Here is a 19079-nt window from a genome sequence, read left to right as displayed (position 1 = left end):
AATATTCCTCTGTCCTCTTCCTCCACCTAGATTCCCAGATGTAAGGTATTAAAAGTAGTTTGTAAACTTTCTTTGACATATTCTGAGTCTATCCAAACTGTTGGGAATTGGAGCCTCCCGGGAAACAAACACTCCCCAAAGATCATACACCTACGGAATTCCCCCAAGAGACACACAACTGCAGTTTCATCTAGGTTCACCTTTTCTCTCTTTTTATACTCTGACCACACAAGCCTGGCAGCCACGCAGTCAGTCCCTGCCCTGTGTCATTGTACTGGCTACAACAACTTCTCTCTGTAAATGAGAAAGGTCTTGCTTTCAGAAAAGATCATGTTTGCAAACTACTCACTCTTGGGGAAGCAAGGGTGGGAAAAGTAGTAGAGATGAGTGGGGAGATGGTGCATATAAGAAGGAGGAAAGAGGACACTATGGAGTCAGGATGCCAGCTTGCTATTCTCAACACCTTTTTCCAGTGCCCAGTTCTCACCTTATTTCTCCTGCCCCTTGCTTTCTTTTCTAGGCACCTCTAAGGTACTGATGGCTCTGGCGAGGACCCATTCATTCCTTCTGCTTTTGCTGCTGACCCTGCTGGGGCTGGGGCTGGTCCAGCCCTCCTATGGCCAGGATGGCATGTACCAGCGATTCCTGCGGCAACATGTGCACCCTGAGGAGACAGGTGGCAATGATCGCTACTGCAACTTGATGATGCAAAGACGGAAGATGACTTTGTATCACTGCAAGCGCTTCAACACCTTCATCCATGAAGATATCTGGAACATTCGTAGTATCTGCAGCGCCACCAATATCCAATGCAAGAATGGCAAGATGAACTGCCATGAGGGTGTAGTGAAGGTTACAGACTGCAGAGACACAGGAAGTTCCAAGGCACCCAACTGCAGATATCGGGCCATGGCGAGCACTAGACGTGTTGTCATTGCCTGTGAGGGTAACCCACAGGTGCCTGTGCACTTTGACGGTTAGATGCCACCCTGTAGGGATTATCACAAGTGGTTGATCTTACACTTGCTCCTTAAATAGCAGTGAGTAATGCATTTGGGCTGTCCCAGGCTCTGTCTCCTCAGCTCATTTCTTATTATTTTTCTCTATATAACTCATTCTAATAAATACATTGCACCAAAGAGAAATGGAGACATAAACCTATAATGAATGAGGCTGGGCTTTTCTGTAATAAGCTTCCTTTTATAATACTGGTCAGCTTAGCTCTCTCAGATCCTATCCTGTGGAATTTAGTTATTATGTGTATTTATGTAGTATTTCAAACATTTCAAAATGCTTTCATCTATGTTTATCACATTTTAATACCACAGCACTTATAATGATGTCATTACATATAGAAGCTCAAAGTTAAGGGATTTGCTGAAGACTATAAAGTTAATGGAAGAATTGAGACAAAAATCCAGTGTAGCTGGCCACTTATCCAGGGCTTTTTCTACTTCATCACAAGGAATGTTTTGAAAGTGTCTGCTTTTTTTATCCTTAAAATTCACCTATCGGGGGAGGCATTAAAAATTTGGAAATGTATGCCAGCAAAATGTGAGTCCTGTATTTTTTGGCATTCTTATGTTTCGGTTGAATAAGATTAAGAGGCCGGGCGCAGTGGCTCATGCTTGTAATCCCAGCACTTTGGGAGGCCGAGGCGGGCGGATCACGAGGTCAGGAGATCGAGACCACAATGAAACCCTGTCTCTACTAAAAATACAAAAAAATTAGCCGGGCGTGGTGGCGGGCGCCTGTAGTCCCAGCTACTCGGAGAGGCTGAGGCAGGAGAATGGCGTGAACCTGGGAGGCAGAGCTTGCAGTGAGCCGAGATCGCGCCACTGCACTCCAGCCTGGGCGACAGAGCGAGACTCCGTCTCAAAAAAAAAAAAAAAAAAGAATAAGATTAAGAAAATGATACTGGGAATTTTCTTTTTCCTGAAACTTTGAATCACCCTAGTAAGTCAAAGTATTAAAAAATGTACTAGATCATTAAGACTTACGTACTCTTACTGACTGAAAGATTTTTTATGTTTTCTTTGTAATAAAGGACTTAAACCGAAGGTACCTGAGAAGACTGTGCTATGGTATTATTTCTTTTTCTCTGATTTTTAAATTCTTCTCTAGTTTATAAACATGCATGCACTTTAATAACCTCATAAACTCTGATCAAAGACTAATGCCCATCAGATCCATGACCACAACACGGAAGATTTGTCTCATTTACTCCAAAGAGAATGATTCCTCTCAAAGACAATTCTCACAGCTCTTCCTTCTCCCTTAGAATATTTAGAAGCAAATTTGGGAGCTGTCAGGCCTCTGAGCCCAAGCCTGCACATATACATCCAGATGGCCTGAAGCAACTGAAGAACCACAAAAGAAGTGAAAATAGCCAGTTCCTGCCTTAACTGATGACATTCCACCATTGTGATATGTTCCTGCCCCACCTTAACTGATCAATTAACCTTGTGACATTCCTTCTCCTGGACAATGAGACTCAGGAGCTCCCCACCAGAGCACCTTGTGACCCCCACCCCTGCCCACAAAAGAATAACCCGCTTTGACTGTAATTTTCCACCACCAACCCGAATCCTATAAAACTGCCCCACCCCTGTCTCCCTTTGCTACCTCCTTTTTTGGACTCAGTCTGCCTACACCCAGGTGATTAAAAAGCTTTATTGCTCACACAAAGCCTGTTTGGTGGTCTCTTCACACGGACGCACATGACAGGAACAAAGATATATGAAATGCTAGCTGCTTCAGAAGGGAAGTGTGAGAGTGTGTGTGTGTATGTGTGTGTGTGTGCATGTGTAAGGACAAAACTGACAAAACTGAAAACATCTGAATTACAGCAGATACAGAAAGAAATCTTACCTAAACTTCTCTCACTTGACTAAAGCAGAGCATCCCAGAAATGCCTCCACCATTATCTCCCTCCAGAGGAGTCCTCATGTAATGGTAATAGGTCTTTTGCCTGATGTGCACAGCATGTCAATATGCCAAGACACTGGGTTGCAGCAGAGAAAGAGGTTTAATTGCAGGGCTGCCGAACCAAAAGATGGAAGGAAACCTCAAATGCATTTCCTCAAAGAGTTTGAGGCTGGAGTTTTTAAGGATTTGAAGTAGGTGGAAGTAAGAGATCACTAATTGGTTGAAGAATGCAGAGTGAAGTCATGGGACAGAGAGATGAAGAAACAGTATTCTCATGCTGATCAGTTCATCTGTGGGGCTCTTTACAGTTGGTGGTGTCAGCTGTTCTGCTGGAATTCAGGATCTGCATAAACAATTCTTAAACAAAAGCCTTATGATTCTAATGTCAAAGATCTTATCTACAGGAACAATGAGAATGCAAATTGTCAGTATCTAGTGTTCGTGACTTTTGGTTAGAAGGAAGTGGGTCAAAGTGTAGCCTGATTAACACTCACTTATAATTATATTTCTGTCCAGGATTCTTGTTAACTGTGTGAGGATGACTTCACCCAGACAGGGGATATTCCAAGAAAATTGTGTAAAACTTTATCCAAAGCTTCTATTTCTCTTTCCCAAAAGTCATTTGTTTTCCTATAGAAGCCATTTCCCCCTCCTTCTTTTCCCCTATGAGTTGATAAATAAACTTTTATCTCTAGCTCTTCATCAAGCCTCTTCATCTGAATGCTTCCACAAGTTATGAGTACAACTTGTTTTCTTTCCCCCTGCTAACCTATCTATAGTTAATTCACAGGCTCCCACCCACTGAACCAAAGTTGGTAGAGGGAAAGTTTTCCCTCCTAATAGCATGTCTGTGTATATTTAGAGTGAGAAAGAAGGATGAGAAGATAATTCTGTCCTTGTCACCATCCAGGTAGTCATGGCAGTTGGGGCCTGTGGTATAATAAAGAATAAATTTGAACTTAGTTCCTGGTTCCTGCCACAGAGCTTCTAAAACCCTTGGAATTTCCTGAGTGATAGTGCAACCAAACTAAGGGTCAGCTGATCACTGCTCACTGCTCAAAAGCAAGACTTGCGAGATAAGAGTTGGTGGAAGGAAAAGCAGGCTTATTCAAGAGCCAGCAACCTGAGGAGATGGTGGACTAGCGCCTCAAAGACGATTTCAAAATTTTAGGCTAGCTAAAGGGATTTTAAGAAGTAGGAGGCATGGAAACTGAGCAGGAGTGATGCAGGGTGCAGGTTTGCATGTCTTATTCTGATGGCTATCTTCAGCAACGGATCACCTGGAGGTCTGGCTGGCATCACCATGACTGCAACTAGCTTATGGATTAACCCCCCTCAGTGATTTTTCTGAGAATGTAGGATTCCACAATCTCAAATTCATGCCCGGTTTATTTCAAGATTAGCCCCTGGGTTTCTTAAGCAAGGATATGGCTAGATACTGAATAAAGCAAAGGGTGAGGCTATTCATTTTTGAAGCAGGCTGATTATACCAGTTACAAACTCCCCACTGCCAATTCCTATTTCATTTCTATGGGAGATCAGGTGTCAATTTCTTTCTAACCACTTCCTGCTGAAAGGGGGCATCACTAGGGAGCTGGAGAATGGAATTTATTTACCTGGAGTTGGAAGTATTCATGCATTCCTCAACTTACGGAAGTGATTATTTACAGCATCACTGACCTGGGAGTTAGGAGCCTTTCTGATCAAGGAAAATGCGATCTCACAATTTCATACATATGGTACAACAAGAGTATAACCCATAGCAGAGAAGTATACCTATTCCTATAATCATAGCTGGAATTACTAGCAGTTTTTTCCACCAAGTAGGTCCTGATCCAAACCATGAAGATAACCATTGGTTTAGGGACATTGTGGGGTCAGACATAGCAATGATTTGTCTGTGCATGTCTTGAAGGGCTAAGGAGATGTTTCACAAATTATCTAGGATATACACAAAACATTTAGTTTCAATTATGGCTCAAGGTCCCTCCCAGCAGCTGTGAGTACATCAAGGGCCATGTGGTTTTGCAAGACTACTTTTCTCATCATGGTCATTTCAGAGGTTACTAATGAGATGCCCTTAAATGTGTCTTTCAGCACTTGCTATAATTTGTAAGTGCCTCAATATGCCAGATGATGCTTTCTAAGCCTGCTTGGGGGAAAACAAGGGACAGGAGATGGTCGTACCAAGGGAAAACTGGCCTGGTCCATTGGTGTAACACATTTGGAAAGTGTGCAGGCTGCCTGGTGGTTTTTGTTAATCAGCCCAGGACCTATGGGAGTCCTAACGTGCACTGCCCTATCCATCCATCAGGTAGACATGGCTGAAGATTAGTTTCACATGACTATTGAGTTCTACTGGGGACCAGCCACCAAATTTTGGGTCTGTGTCCAATCAGTGGTAAACAAGTTTGTCTAATATAGCACTAAAGAATGTTCACATTGACGTAGAGGCATCCTATCCACATTTTTAGTAACATTCGGCCAATGATTCTGAGTGATTCCTTTGTTGCCAACATAAAGGGGCAATTTGGGTTAAGTGACTAATAGTGGAGATCATCCAGAGGTAATCGTCCCAAATTTGATAAAAATTCACCTACCATGTAATGGTTATCAGTAGCCAAAATCTTGGGGGCCATCTAGGAAAACTCCTTTAAGAGAGGGATTGCATACTCAGAGGTCCTTTGGATAGTCCGGTTATAATGAAGGGTTTTCCAGGATCTGGGTTCTGAAGCATTATATTAATGGCAGGCCATTTTTTTAAAATATTACCTTAAGGTACCAAGGTCCTGATTTTCCCATGAACAGTTTTTCAGATAGGTTTGTAAATGTATCTAATCAGTCCCCTGCAGGGGTGATACTCACTAAAGTAGCCCAGAAGTGCTAGAGATGGGTAGCAATCCACATACCCAGCAAGCATCTTAGTGTAGACTATCTGCATTATGTCGTGCCCACTGTAGAAATACACTAGTTTTAGCAGATGTCAAAAAAGTTTACTCATTATGATAAAGACTAACAGAAATTTCATCCTATAGTACTAAAAGATTTTTCTTAAGCCATAGCTTCAGTTCTCCAGTTGGCCCACAAGTCCAACCAGGTTGATTGTCTGCTGTGTCAGGTTGGGGAGGGGCGATTTTTACCCAAATGTGATATATGCATGGTTTGACTCCAGCCAGCTTAACAGATGAATGAGTAGTTAATAAAACATCATAATGACCTGTCCACTTTTTGGCTAGCTATTGTTGGTCCAGTCCTTGTTTTTACCAAGATTTTAGCAGCACTTTATCCCTGGATGAAAAGAGTGAAGGGGCTTGTTTCTAAGACACATAAAACTGGAAAGAACAAAAAGAACAAACTGGTGCAGGGTTAGTGATTTATGTCTTAGTTGTTGAACATACCGTTTAATTCTTGATTAATTTATTAAGTCCAAGGGTGGGGTCCCTGGCCAAGAAGTTCAGAAGGGTCTCCCACACACAATTTCAAAAAGCCTGAATTTAAGCCCACTTCAGGGTGCTACCCCAATCCATAGCAGGGCAATAGATAAAACCCTTTACCATTTTAAATCTGTTCCCCGATAGAGTTTTGCCAGGGGTCTTTTTTGTTTGTTTGTTTTGTTTTTTGTTTTTGTTGTTGTTGTTTTGTTTTTGTTTTTGTTGTTTTTTGTTGTTTTGTTTTGTTTCTGTTGTTTTGTTTTGTTTTTGGTTTTGTTGTTTTTTGTTGTTGTTTTGTTTTGTTTTTGTTTTGTTTTTTAGCATGTGGATCATCTTTTCGGTCTTTCCAGTTGATTGTGGACTCCAACAAGAGTGTCATTTCCATTTGATCTGTAATGCTTGGCTTATCCTTTGTGTGATCTCAGAAATAAAAGAAGGATTATTGTTGCTTGGTATGGAGTAAGGAAGTCCAAATCCAGGAATGATTTCTTTTAGCAGAGCCTTAGCTACTTCTGCAGCTTTCTCAGACTTGTTCGGATAGGCTTCAATCTCTTGCTCGGGTAAGCTTCAACCTTTCCAGAAAATGTGTCTACAAACACTAGTAGGCACTTATAGTTCCCAATGTTTTGGGCATCTGAGTGAAATCAACCTGCCAGTCCTCGAATGGTCATATTCCTTTGTATTGTACCCTCCTCTGGGAAGAGTTGCATGCAGCTCTTGGATCATTTGAGGCATATAGATAACATGCTTATATAATCTTTTGAATGGTCTTTTGAAGGTGTGGCCCTTTGAGATATGGCTACACCAGGTGAGCCAGTGCATCTCTTCCATAGTGTGCTCCCTCATGAAGGAGTTTTAGGACTGGGTATACCAGGGCCTCAGGGAGTAATAGCCCATGAGTGTTAGCTTTCCATGAGGAACGAGGGTCTGTGTTGGTCAATGTCCACTCATGTGTGCATTCTTCATTTCATTCAGTGTAGTGGAGTTTAAATTCTGACAAGTCTAAACGGAGTATTAAGGTCTCAAGTAAATATGTTTCTTGAGTGGCCTGCTTTGCAGCTTTATCAGCCACTTGATTCCCTTTGGTTACTGGGGAGTCATCCTTTTGGTGGCCTTGGCAGTGCATAATAGCAACTTGAGTTGGCAGAACAACTGCTTCTAACAAAGCTAAAATTTCCGTCAGGTGTTTAATGTCTTTATTTCTTGAGGTTAAGAATCCCCTTTCTTTCTGAATGACCCCACGGGCATACACTACCAAGAAGGCATATTTGGAGTGGGTGTAAATGTTTACCCACTTCTCTTGAGACTGTTTTAAGGCCCTGATGAGAGCAATCCATTCAGCTTTTTGTGCTGAAGTACCAGCAGCGGGGACATAGGCTTCTACTACCTTGTCTAAGATCACTGGAGCACACCTGGCCTGGCATTGTCCTCCTTCTGCGAAACTGCTTCAGTCAGTGTATAGCTCCCAGTCTGGAGTGGCCATCAGATGATCTGACAGATCTGGTCTGCTGGAATAGACTGCATCAAGAATTTCTAAACAATTATGCTCCAGTTCATAGTTGGACTCAGTGGCTGGGAGCAAGGTGGCAGGATTCAAGACTGTGGTAGTTTGCAGGAAACTTTTTGGTTATCTAATAGGCTGGCTTGGTATTTGCCCATATGCCCCGCTGTCAGCCAGTAACCTCCCTTTTGCTACAATAAGGTTAACACTTGATGAGGCACAAATGCAGTAATGGGCTGTCCTGGGGTAAATTTTTCTGTTTCCTGTAAGATATCACAGGTAGCTGCCACGGCCTGAAGACAAGGTGGCCATCGTCTGGTAATCTGCTCCAGTTATTTGGGAAAGTAGGCTACGGGTTGTGGGGAATTCTCATGTAGTTGAATTAGTATTTCCTGTTTTGTGCCCTGTTTTTCATGGATATAGAGTCTAAATAGCTTTCAAGAATTGGGCAGTCCGATGCTGGAGCTGACACTAATTTTTTTTTTTTTTTGATGGTATCAAATGCCTGTTGGGCTCCTGAATCTAATCCCTTTAGAGCCTTGTAGAGAGGTTTGACTATGAGTCCAAAATTAGGGATTCAGATTCAGCAGAAACCTGCCACACCTAAAACCCCCCCCAGTGTCTTCCATTCCCAGGGGCCTTTATTGCTGCTGTCACCTGTTTCTGGTCGGACATCAAGATCTGCTTTCCTTGTTTTAGTCAGAACCCAAGATCGGTCACTTTTTGTTTACAAATCTGAGCTTTCTGAGGTGATATGTTATGTCCGTATTATATCAAATAATTTAAGATTAAGATAGTGTTAGATAGGCACCTCTCATAGTCTTGGCTTGTGATTAACAAGTCTTCCAAATATTTTAGCAGAACCCCATCATCTAGTTGAAAATCTCTGAAGCCCTTTGCCAATATTTTGCCAAAGATGGTGGGTGAGTTTTTAAAACCTTAAGATAATACAGCCTAACAATATTGGCAGGTGTTTTTTGTTTCTAGGTCTTGCCACTCAAAGGTGAACAGCATCTGGTCCCTCTCTTCAATCAGGATGCAAAAAAAAAAAAAAAAAAAAAAAAAAGATATCCTTTAAGTCTAATACCGAAAACCACCCATAGTGCCCTGGTATATCAGTTAGTAAGGTGTAAAGGTTGGGCATAGTTAGGTGAATGTCTGGGACAATGTCATTAACGGTTCCCAAATCTTGTACAAATCAATACTCATTTAAGTGTGGGTTTTTAACAGGCAGGATAGGGGCATTGTATGGAGATCTGTAAGGACCTATTTGTCCAGTTTTTTAGAAACTTCTGTAATATAGGTTGTTTCCTCTCTAAAGCCTCTGTTTTTAGAGGGCACTGTGTTTGGGGAATACCTTAGCCCCTTCATTTATTTCTGTGCGCACAGGCTGTGTATTTTCAGCTCTACCTGTGGTCCCATCTGCCCTCATGACTACTTACTTGCTCACAGATTGCTGGCAGGAGGCATTCTTTTTCTTCCTCAGGGTGTGTGAGCAGCATCTGCAGCTGCAAAGCTTGCTCTGGCAGGACCTGCAGATGAAGTTGTTGTTTTTCTGGAGAAAAATCACATGGCAATTTAGTTTACAAAGCAAATCTCACTCCAGCAAAGGAATTGGGTATTCCAACATATAGAGGAAACTGTGTCTCAGCGCCAGATCTCTGTGTCTGGCAGTCTCCTGACTCTCCAGAGTCTGGAGAAAGGCTTTTTGCTGCATCTTGCCAGTGACAACCATCACGACCACTGTTTTCCTAGTACTTTCAGTTTATTTAGTGTTTGTGACTGAATAAGTCACACCGGTACTGATTAAAAAGTCAACCAATTTGCTCCCCGTTGTCAATCGTACCTGAGGTTCCTGTGAGGAAATTACAACCTGCTCCAAAAGATTTAGGGGAACCCCTGGGCCTCCTTCACTATCTGAGCTACTGTCCTGCTTTACCATCAGCCGGTATGTTTTTTCTCTGTCACTGTGTCTTCCTTCTTCTGGTTTCCCTGTCTTTTCTTTAATTTGGGGTACTCAGATTTCCAATGACCTTCCTCCTTGCAGGGGGCAGACTGATCATTATCTAGAGTTTTGTTTTGGCCACCTCCCTGTGTCTGGTTTTTCCTTTTCGGATGTACATTCTTTCCACTGATTCCAAGTATATTATGGCTTGCTTTAGCTTTTTGGCCTTCCTGGCATTATATACTCTGAAGGCAATGTCCGCCAGTTGGGAAAGGTTTATTCCAAATACCCCCTCCAGTTTCTGCAGTTTTCGTTTAATATTGGATGAAAGTCACGTTTACCATTCTCATATTCTCAGGAGCTTCTGGATCATAGTCCATATACTTGTGGTAAGCCTGGTAAATGCACTCCAGAAATTCGCAGGGGTTCTCATCTGCCTTTGGGAGAGCTGCCCTGGCTTTATTTAAGCTCTTTTGCATTCTTCTCTTTAACCCTGCCGACACATACTTTTTATAATGACTCAACGGAGCCATTCCTCCATTGTTGGAGTCCCAAGTAAAACCTGCAAGTGGAACAGCCATTTCTATTCCTTCCCCATCCTGGGGAGAGGTGCTAACACCTTGGCCCCTCTGGGTCCTGGACTACATCTGGTGATCCTGGGAGGGCTGGTGCCCCCAGTACCACATGGGAGGGGAAATTTAAGATATTTATGAGGCCCATAACATCAATATCCTCTTCCTTTTGGGTCTTACTATCTGGAAAGAGAAATCCCTTTTTCCTTTTTCTCCACATCATTCACATAGACCCTTCATGTACTGAGTCTTTGTTATGTAATAAATGCTTAAACACATGGTATCTCATTTCATTTCCCAGATCTCAGGCAAAATAACTCCAACTGTAATAAGGTGTACTAGTGTAAATCACTGTTCAGTAGCCACCATTTTTCAGATTCCAACACATACATAGGCCAAACAGTGTTACAATGAAAAAGAAATCATTATCTCTTTTGTCATGAGTTCATGGCTATAAGCTTTCCAATAAGCCAATATACAGCCCAATGGCCACTTAGACGGAATGGAAGTCAAGTTGCCTATTCTCAGGGGAGAGATCAAAAGAACACAAACACCCAGATCAAAACAGAGTACTCCTGAACCAATTCCTGTAGAAGGAGACTGGGAAGTTAATAAATCTTAGACTAACTGATACTGCAAAAGACCTATGTCAGGACCAAATGGCAGAGACAGAGGATTTGTAGTATGAAGAGGATTTGTAATATGCAAACTAGTGTGACTTACCCAGTCTTGAATCCTGTCAACTTCCTCAACTATCATTTTCCTTACACTAATAAAGCATTGCAGGCAGCTGATGCCACAGAGGGGAGAAGGAGGGAAAAGATGTTCTTGGCAGCTGGTGGGACATCCCTAGAATCCCAGCTGGGGGGTCAGGTAGCCACAAGCAGCTGACACTCATGAGCAGTTGTTGCTCTGCCTGGTAGCATGAATGGGTAAGCCCTGGCATGATGCCACAGCCAATTGCTCCATCCATTGGAAACCAGGCAGGCTAGACCAGTAGAGACATATAGCCCCACGTTGGGTGTAAAAAATGTAACCAAACTGTTCGAAGTAAGTGCTTGGTGCCACAGAGTGAAAATAGCACTCAGGTAAAAATTTTCTCAGCAAAGCAATTTACTTCTATAGAAGGGTGCATCTCTCAGATGGAGCAATGGTGAGAGCACACCAGACAAGGGAGGAGAACGGCGTCTTATTCCTAATGCAGCTAGTCCCTACTGCTGTGTCTTTCCCCTATTGGCTAGGGTTGGACCACACAGTATAAGCTAATTCCAGTTGGAAATTTTAAAGAGAACGAGCGTATGAGCTGGAGTGGTGGGGTGAGTAGTTTCAGCAGGAAAGACAGTTACAGAACAGGTAAGTAAGGATGCCTAAGGACAGAACAGGTGATAGAGGCTAGGAGGGGGTTGTTTACTGAAACTAGAGGCAAGGGGGCATAAAGAACAAGGAAGTTAAACTTCAAAATGGAGAACAGAGAACAGGGAAGCTGAACATACTGACATACTGGTTCTTTGAAGAGGAACTCAGAACTCATTGTACTTAATGATTTTTTCTCCCTCTTGAATTTTTTTTTTTTTTTTTTGAGACAGAGTCTTGCTCTGTCACCGAGGCTGGAGTGCAGTGGCGCGATCTCGGCTCACTGCAAGCTCTGCCTCCTGGGTTCACGCCATTCTCCTGCCTCAGCCTCCTGAGTAGCTGGGATTACAGGCGCCCGCCACCACGCCCTGCTAATTTTTTTGTATTTCTAGTAGAGACGGGGTTTCACCGTATTAGCCAGGACGGTCTTGATCTCCTGACCTCGTGATCCGCCCACCTTGGCCTTCCAAAGTGCTGGGATTACAGGCATAAGCCACCACGCCCAGCCACCCTCTTGAATTTTAAAGGAAGTTAACAGGCTAAACTCTGAAGAGGAATTTACTGTATCCTACAATCTCCCCCCTTTCAATTTTCATAGGCCTTCCTCTTCAAACCTTTTTAACATGTCTTGGCTTTGCTGCTTGACTTGATCCTCTAAAAGAAAAAAGGTTTTCTGAATAAGGTGGAGGAAAGTTAAGTGAGGTTTCAGTAGATGCTGTTTCTATAAGTCTTTGCACTACCCCAGGGATGCATGGTATGACACAATACCCAACAAGAATGAGTACACCTATTACGGCTGCAAAAGAAGTAAGAATTGAGGCTATGATCTTTTCCATCTACTGAACCACCTTTCTAGCCATCCTGAGAAAGGGTTATTGACTCCAGAATTTTTAGCTAATTCATTGGATAAAGTGGTAGGTCCTTGTAAGACCGTTGTTATGCTCCCAGTGGGGGCAGTATTGTTTGGGATAAAGGTACAGCCCTGAGTTTTAACCATAACACCAACACTGCCTTTTTCAGCTAATACCATATCTAGGGCCGTTCTGTTTTCCCAGTCCATCTGGCTAGTGGGCCCCAATTGTTCTGCTATCCCTTTGACAGCATCCCTGCTGTAATTAATAAACCACTGCTAATTATAATAGATGTAATTTATCCAATCTATGTTTTTATTAATTGTCACCCACAAAATCCTGCAGCTATTTAAACTTGACTCAAATCCTGCAGCTATGTAATCTTGATCTTTAAATTTATCTGGTACTCCTCATGGGACTCCAATTGCATCTAAATAAATGTGGGAGTTGAAAGACCCATAAGGAGCTTCCCTTGTTTTATGATGTATTTTTCCTCTCTCTGGTTGATGAAATGCCAGGGTGAAAGGGATAGCCAATTAAACTAGAGCACAAGTGCTGCTCCAGTTACTTGGCAGAGAGTCCAGTAAAGGTCCACCACAATACCACCATACATATGCTTGGTGATGAACAAGGGCTGACTGATTGGTAAGCTCTTGGAAAGTCTTAAGCTCACTGCATCCTTTTAGGCCTCCAAGGAACGCTAAGTTTCCTCCCTGCAGTGAGAGATACGAAGTGAACTTAGTGTCAGGAGACAGAAGCTGGATGGCCCTTGGGGGCTGACCTGCAGGGTGTTGAACTTCAGGATATAGCAGAGAGAGCTTGACGCGACTTTTTACCCCAGGCTGTGTAATCCTGGAAAAGAGCAACCATACAGCCCATGCCTAGTAGACTAAAGGACTATCCTAGTGGAAAGGGGACAATCTGGGCCTCTGGTCTGCAGTGCGCACAAGCATAACAATTGCTTTTGTTTAAAGTGTGGATGGAATGTTTGATCCATTCCAACCAGGCATTAGCATCTTGTTATCCTGTCTCAATTGCCAAAGTTTGTTTTAGGTCTTTAACTTCTGTAATAACTACCTTGGTCTTGTCATTAGATGGAGGAGGAACAACAGTTTTGTCATGAGAGCTTTTGGAAGAAGGCTTAAGGGAAGGTGTAGGTTTCGGAGGATCAAAGAAGTATATTTCAAATGATCTGATAGGGTCTGTTCCTGAAACCTCAGCCCCCACACCATAAAACCAGCTTAAAGAAGGGAACCAGCTTAGAGAAGGGGAAGAGTTTGAGGGTTTGAGATAATAACCTGTATTGGAGTGCACTGGTTCAGCTGACAGCTAGGTGAAGCTGTTCCTTTAGTAAAATGAATGTATGGCTTTAGGAAATTACAACTATGGCTGGGGCAGCCTGTCCTTGCTCTTTAGTGGTCCACAGAACGTTGGACCAACTGCGGCATAAAAGCTCTGTCTTGGGGGGCAAGACTCCCAGTTGACACTGGGCTCTTCATTGAAATCTCTCCAGACTAAATGATCCCCATTCACTAATGTCCAGTCTGAGGAGAGCCAGGAAGGACAGAGGTACTTTTCTGAAGTGGAGAGCTGTCTCTAATTTGACAAGTTTCCACAGGGTATAACAAGGCAAGCATCAAATGTAATAGTTTGAGGTGAAATTGACTTTGTTACATTAGTAATGAGGTGGTCAGCAATAAAGTGAGGAAAGAAGAAGGAGTAATAAGAGAGTTAAATTTTTCTTAGCTTAGAAAAATTTAGGATGCATTAACGCTGCTTGCATCCTACTCTCCTATCCTGTGTAGGTCTTTATCACCAGGACAGGGTTCCACAGATAGGAAGTACCGACCTTTTGTTCTGTGTCTGATGTGGGCATTTGACATCGTTAGAAGTGCTCTCACATATGTGCATCTCATTAGACTCTCGCAGGTCTGTAGGGAGCTGTTATTAGGCCCTACATCGGTGAGGACACCGAAGCTCAGAGCTGTGAATCAGGTTAGAGGTTCAGTAGGGCCAGGAACACTCCTCATGGCAAATGAGGATAGAGAGCTTGTTTAAAGAGGTAACTTTTTCAAACAACCATACATCCTAGGCTGTGACCACAGTAGCTCCGGTGGGGACTCTTTTAGTCTTTTTGCCTAATTGATTACAGCTATATTTCTAAACAGGTGTCCTTTTATGATGGCATCCTCAATAAGCAGCTCTGACAAATGAAGATCATTTGTAATAGTGATAATTAGGGGAGTGGCGCCTGAGAAGGAATACGGGTAGTTAGTAGTAATCATATGTTCCACCTAGGGTTTGGGGGAAGTGTTATAAGGAAGTCAAGATATTGGAGAAGCATCATTTTGCAGAGTCAGTGTAATTGTAGCCTGTGCTGTGATTTCAGAGAATCAAAGCCTTCCTGCCTAAGAACCACCTGCCTAGTAGTAACTCATCTTCTACACTCCTCTAAAATGTGACAGCCCTGCTCTTTTTGCTTGCTGTCATGTACATAAGATGTAACTTTCTCCTCTTTGCCATCTGCCATGATTGTGAGACCTCCCCAGCCAGATGGAACCAAAGTGGAGTGTCTGGAGCCGCCCAGCAGCAGCCTCATTACACAGAAGATGCTGACGAAGACCCAGACAAGAAGAAAGGAAGAAAAAGCATCCTGGCTGGTACATTAGCAAAGGCACAGCCCTGGAGAGCAAGGAGAGGGGCAGGGCAGGCAACAGTGCCCATGGCATGCATCTGCAGCTTGTGAGCAATGCATGAAAACAGGAATCAAGAAACAGCATTGCCTTCAGCATCCATGTGTTTATGGCTCTCATGGGGGGCATGATAGAGGAAGACAAATCATCACTAGCTCTGCAGGCTGCCTAACCTGGAAATCAGTCTCTGCCTTTAGACCTGCTCACTTCTTTTGGGAATGGAGATATCCACTGATCCCTTGTCCTATAGCCTCAATTAATGTCTTTGCAACAGCCATCTGTTAAATTCAAGAAGGCCCTGGAACAACTTAATTGGAAAAGTTTCCCTTTTATCCCTTGAAAAACCATAGAAAAGTAATGTCACACAAATGTTCAACTTCTGATTTCTACAATTTCAGATACCAGAATTTATCTGCTGCCATGACAACTAAGAGCTTTATAAATGTTTTCTAGCCTCTGCTTGCTATTTTCTGGAACTTATCTACATTTCAGTATTTGCTTAATAATTTTGAGCTGACACTAGTAACATAATTGTGTCTGGATTGTGTATGTGTTGTGTGTTGGTGGGGTGGGTATAATTGATGTCTTTGTTTTTCAATATGAGCAATTTTTATTAAACTTTAATATTTAATGTGCAAAAAAAAAGTTACCGCCCTCTCCACTTCGCAGACAAAAAGCTTAAAATGCCATTTTCTATTGCACACATGACTTCCTGAGAGTTGATCTGGTGAAAAGAAGCCAGCTGGAGGGTGATTGGGTGATTCTACCCACTGCAGGTTGGGTGGATGACAGAGTAGACAGGAGATGTTTGAAATATTCAAAATGAACTTCATCTATTTTTTTCCAGCTTTGTGTTTGGCTCACATAAGATGAAGCATATTTTTAGTTCTTAGAAACTTTATTCTCTTGTGAGAATTATCTTCTAATCAGGGAACCAAATAGTAAAATTGTGCTGAGTGTTTGCATTGGCAGGAAACAGGACTTTAAGATAAAGGTCAGCTCTCTGGACATTGTCTACATGATGCTTTTCTTTCTTTCCCCTGTGGACACGCAGGTGTCCCTGGTGACTGAAATGGCATCCTCTCTGAAGATCTGAGGCAGTCCCTTGGCCCTGCTTTGCATTCTTTGCAGGCTACTTGTACACAGCAAGGACGTTTCCTGGAGAGACTTCATGACCCTGCAATATTTAGATCCAAGCCGAGATTTTGAAGAGTACAAATGTGATGTTCTCATGAGAGAAAAAGAAGCTCTGAAACACAAGAGCTCTCATATGTCCATCTACAGCTTATGGCACAAAATGGAGTGGATATGCATTATTGAAATGGGAAGAACCAATATAGAAATGCCTATGTATGGGCCCAGGATGCCCTCAAAGTACTCGAGTGTCAGTGGGAGAAGTACCACAACAGCTCAATAGCTACACAGAGAGCTTCAACTACACTGAATTCCACTGTGGCAAGGATGGGTATGTTGATAGCATAGGAGACCTGAGGATGGTGGAGCCTATCAGCAACTAGAAGGTCTATGCACATCCTCAGGGATTGATATTCAGTGCTTCCCAAGTGGTGGCCCCTGCCTCGATCAATAGCCCCTGACACTCCCCACTTGCACTTATGCGCCAGTGTTTTCCAAAACTTAGAATTATGAATCGCATGATTTCTTGATGCCATAACCTTGCCTGTGTTGTTTCTCTGCCTGGAATACACTTTTGTCTTCATTTACCTAATTTACTCCTACATGTTTGTCAAGATTCAGCTCGTAATGCATCTGATCTTTACTACTAACCAAGATTTTTCCTGATATTCACTCTAAACCGACACAAGGTGGATGATCTTCCCTTCCCTAAATAAATTGTATTATCCCAATATGTGTGACATTCTGCATATGATGTGTGTAAAGTAAGTATGGTGTAATTGGTATGGGTGTGTGAGATCTGGGCTATGTTTGCCTATGACTTACGCTGTGCAAGGAGTTTAGGGTGTATTTTATGTGGCTGTGTCTGTGCATGTGATATGTTTGTGTATATCATGAGGATGTAAATGATTATAGGCTAAGCTGGAGACAAATTGTGATGTAGACACTGATTGTGTTGACAATTTGATATAATCAAAAAGGTCATAATCCATTTTTAATGATTTTATTAAAGTGAAAAGATGGGAATGGCCACTCTGTGACACACAGACTCCAGAGAAAGTTAAGTTTTTGCTTATGTAGGAAAAAGACGAAGAAATTAAAAAGGATTACAATATTTTCTATACCAGGCTGGTTCAAGAGTTACAACAAATTAATTAGTTACAGATTTGTCCCCAACCCCATGACTTGTTTTTATTTATTCATAGCTGTGCTTATTTCTGTTCCAATTTTAAAAGAGTGTATTTAACATTCCATCTCAAGAAAATGTGATAGCAATGAAGTCTTTACATAAAAAACAGAAGAGGGGAGTTCATCCATAATGAAGATCAGCAGTGGAGTGGGAATGAGTCTTCCCTAGCCCCCTTCAGTCGTTTTACATTTCACACAACAATGCAGGTAAGGAAGGGTCTTAATCTCTAATCAGAGAAACCAAGGTACACCTGCCTTGGTTACAGCTGCCTAGTATGTGACTCAAGCCACATCATCACTTTTTTTTTTTTTTTCTTTGAGACAGAGTCTCACTCTGTCGCCCAGGCTGGTGTGCAGTGGCCAGATCTTGGCTCACTGCAACCTCCACCTCCGGGTTTCAAGCGATTCTCCTGCCACAGCTTCCTGAGTAGCTGGAATTACAGGACAGTGTCACCATGCCCAGCTAATTTTTGTATTTTTAGTGGAGACTGGGTTTCACCATGTTGGTCAGGCTGGTCTCGGACTCCCGACCTCAGGTGATTTTCCCGCCTTGGCCTCCCAAAGTGCTGGGATTACAGGCATGAACCACCATGCTCAGCCCATCATCACATTTTAAGGTTCAAAATAATATAGAGTTCCAACAGCTTAGATTTTGAGTGAATTGCTTTCACGGTGGTAACATGCTTAGTTCCACTCAGATTCTTGGGTAAAGGCAGAACTGACTGGGTATAAAACACGTGGCATGCTTCCTGGCTTATGGTAGTCGCTCAGTAAAAATTCTTTCCTTTCTCATATTACTCTTTGGTTTTCTACTTTAATTTTGACTTAGATAAACAAACATAACAAGTGACCATCAACCATTTCTGTCCCTGACTCTAGAGATGGGGATTTCTTTTATTTTTATTTATTTATTTTTTTGAGACAGAGTCTCACTCTGTCACCCATGCTGGAGTGCAGTGGCACGATTTCAGCTCACTGTAATCTCCACCTGCTGGATTCAAGTGATTCTCCTGCTTCAGCCTCTCCAGTAGCTGGGATTATAAGCGTGGGCCACCAGGCCTGGCTAATTTTTTGTATTTTTAGTAGAGACAGGGTTTTGCCATGTTGCCGAGGCTGATCTCAAACTCCTGAGCTCAGGGAATCTGCCTCCCTTAGCCTCTCAAAGTGCTAGGATTATAGGCGTGAGCCACCAGGCCTGGCCTAGAGATGCAGATTTCTTTCTTTTCTTTTCTTTCTTTCTTTCTTTTTTTTTTTTTTTTTGAGACAGAGTTTAGCCCTTGTTGCCCAGGCTGGAGTGTAATGGTGCAATCTCGGCTCACTGCAACCTCTGCCTCCTGGGTTCAAGCGATTCTCCTACCTTAGCCTCCTATTAACTCAGGATTACAGGTGCGCACCACCATGCCCCAGTAATTTTTTTGTATTTTTAGTAGAGATGGGGTTTCGCCATGTTGGCCAGGCTGGTCTCGAACTCCTGACCTCAAGT

The 19079-nt window shown here is 42.6% G+C and overlaps 1 protein-coding gene and 1 pseudogene across 1 annotated transcript; both read left to right on the top strand.

The window, feature by feature from the left end:
• Positions 1 to 537: 537 nt before the first annotated feature.
• RNASE4 (ribonuclease A family member 4) lies at positions 538 to 2064 on the top strand. Its single transcript, XM_055289514.2, has one exon. It carries the CDS (start codon positions 538 to 540, stop codon positions 979 to 981), a length of 444 nt encoding a protein of 147 aa, XP_055145489.1. The 3' UTR covers positions 982 to 2064.
• Positions 2065 to 16346: 14282 nt separating this feature from the next.
• On the top strand, positions 16347 to 16791 carry LOC129487204 (epididymal secretory protein E3-alpha-like; annotated as a pseudogene).
• The last annotated feature ends 2288 nt before the right edge of the window (positions 16792 to 19079 follow it).

The sequence above is a fragment of the Symphalangus syndactylus genome, chromosome 8 (genome assembly GCF_028878055.3).
Source record: "Symphalangus syndactylus isolate Jambi chromosome 8, NHGRI_mSymSyn1-v2.1_pri, whole genome shotgun sequence".
Classification (NCBI taxonomy): Eukaryota; Metazoa; Chordata; class Mammalia; order Primates; family Hylobatidae; genus Symphalangus; species Symphalangus syndactylus.
The sequence above is the reverse complement of the archived record's forward strand: the minus strand, read 5'-3'. Positions and strand labels throughout refer to the sequence as shown.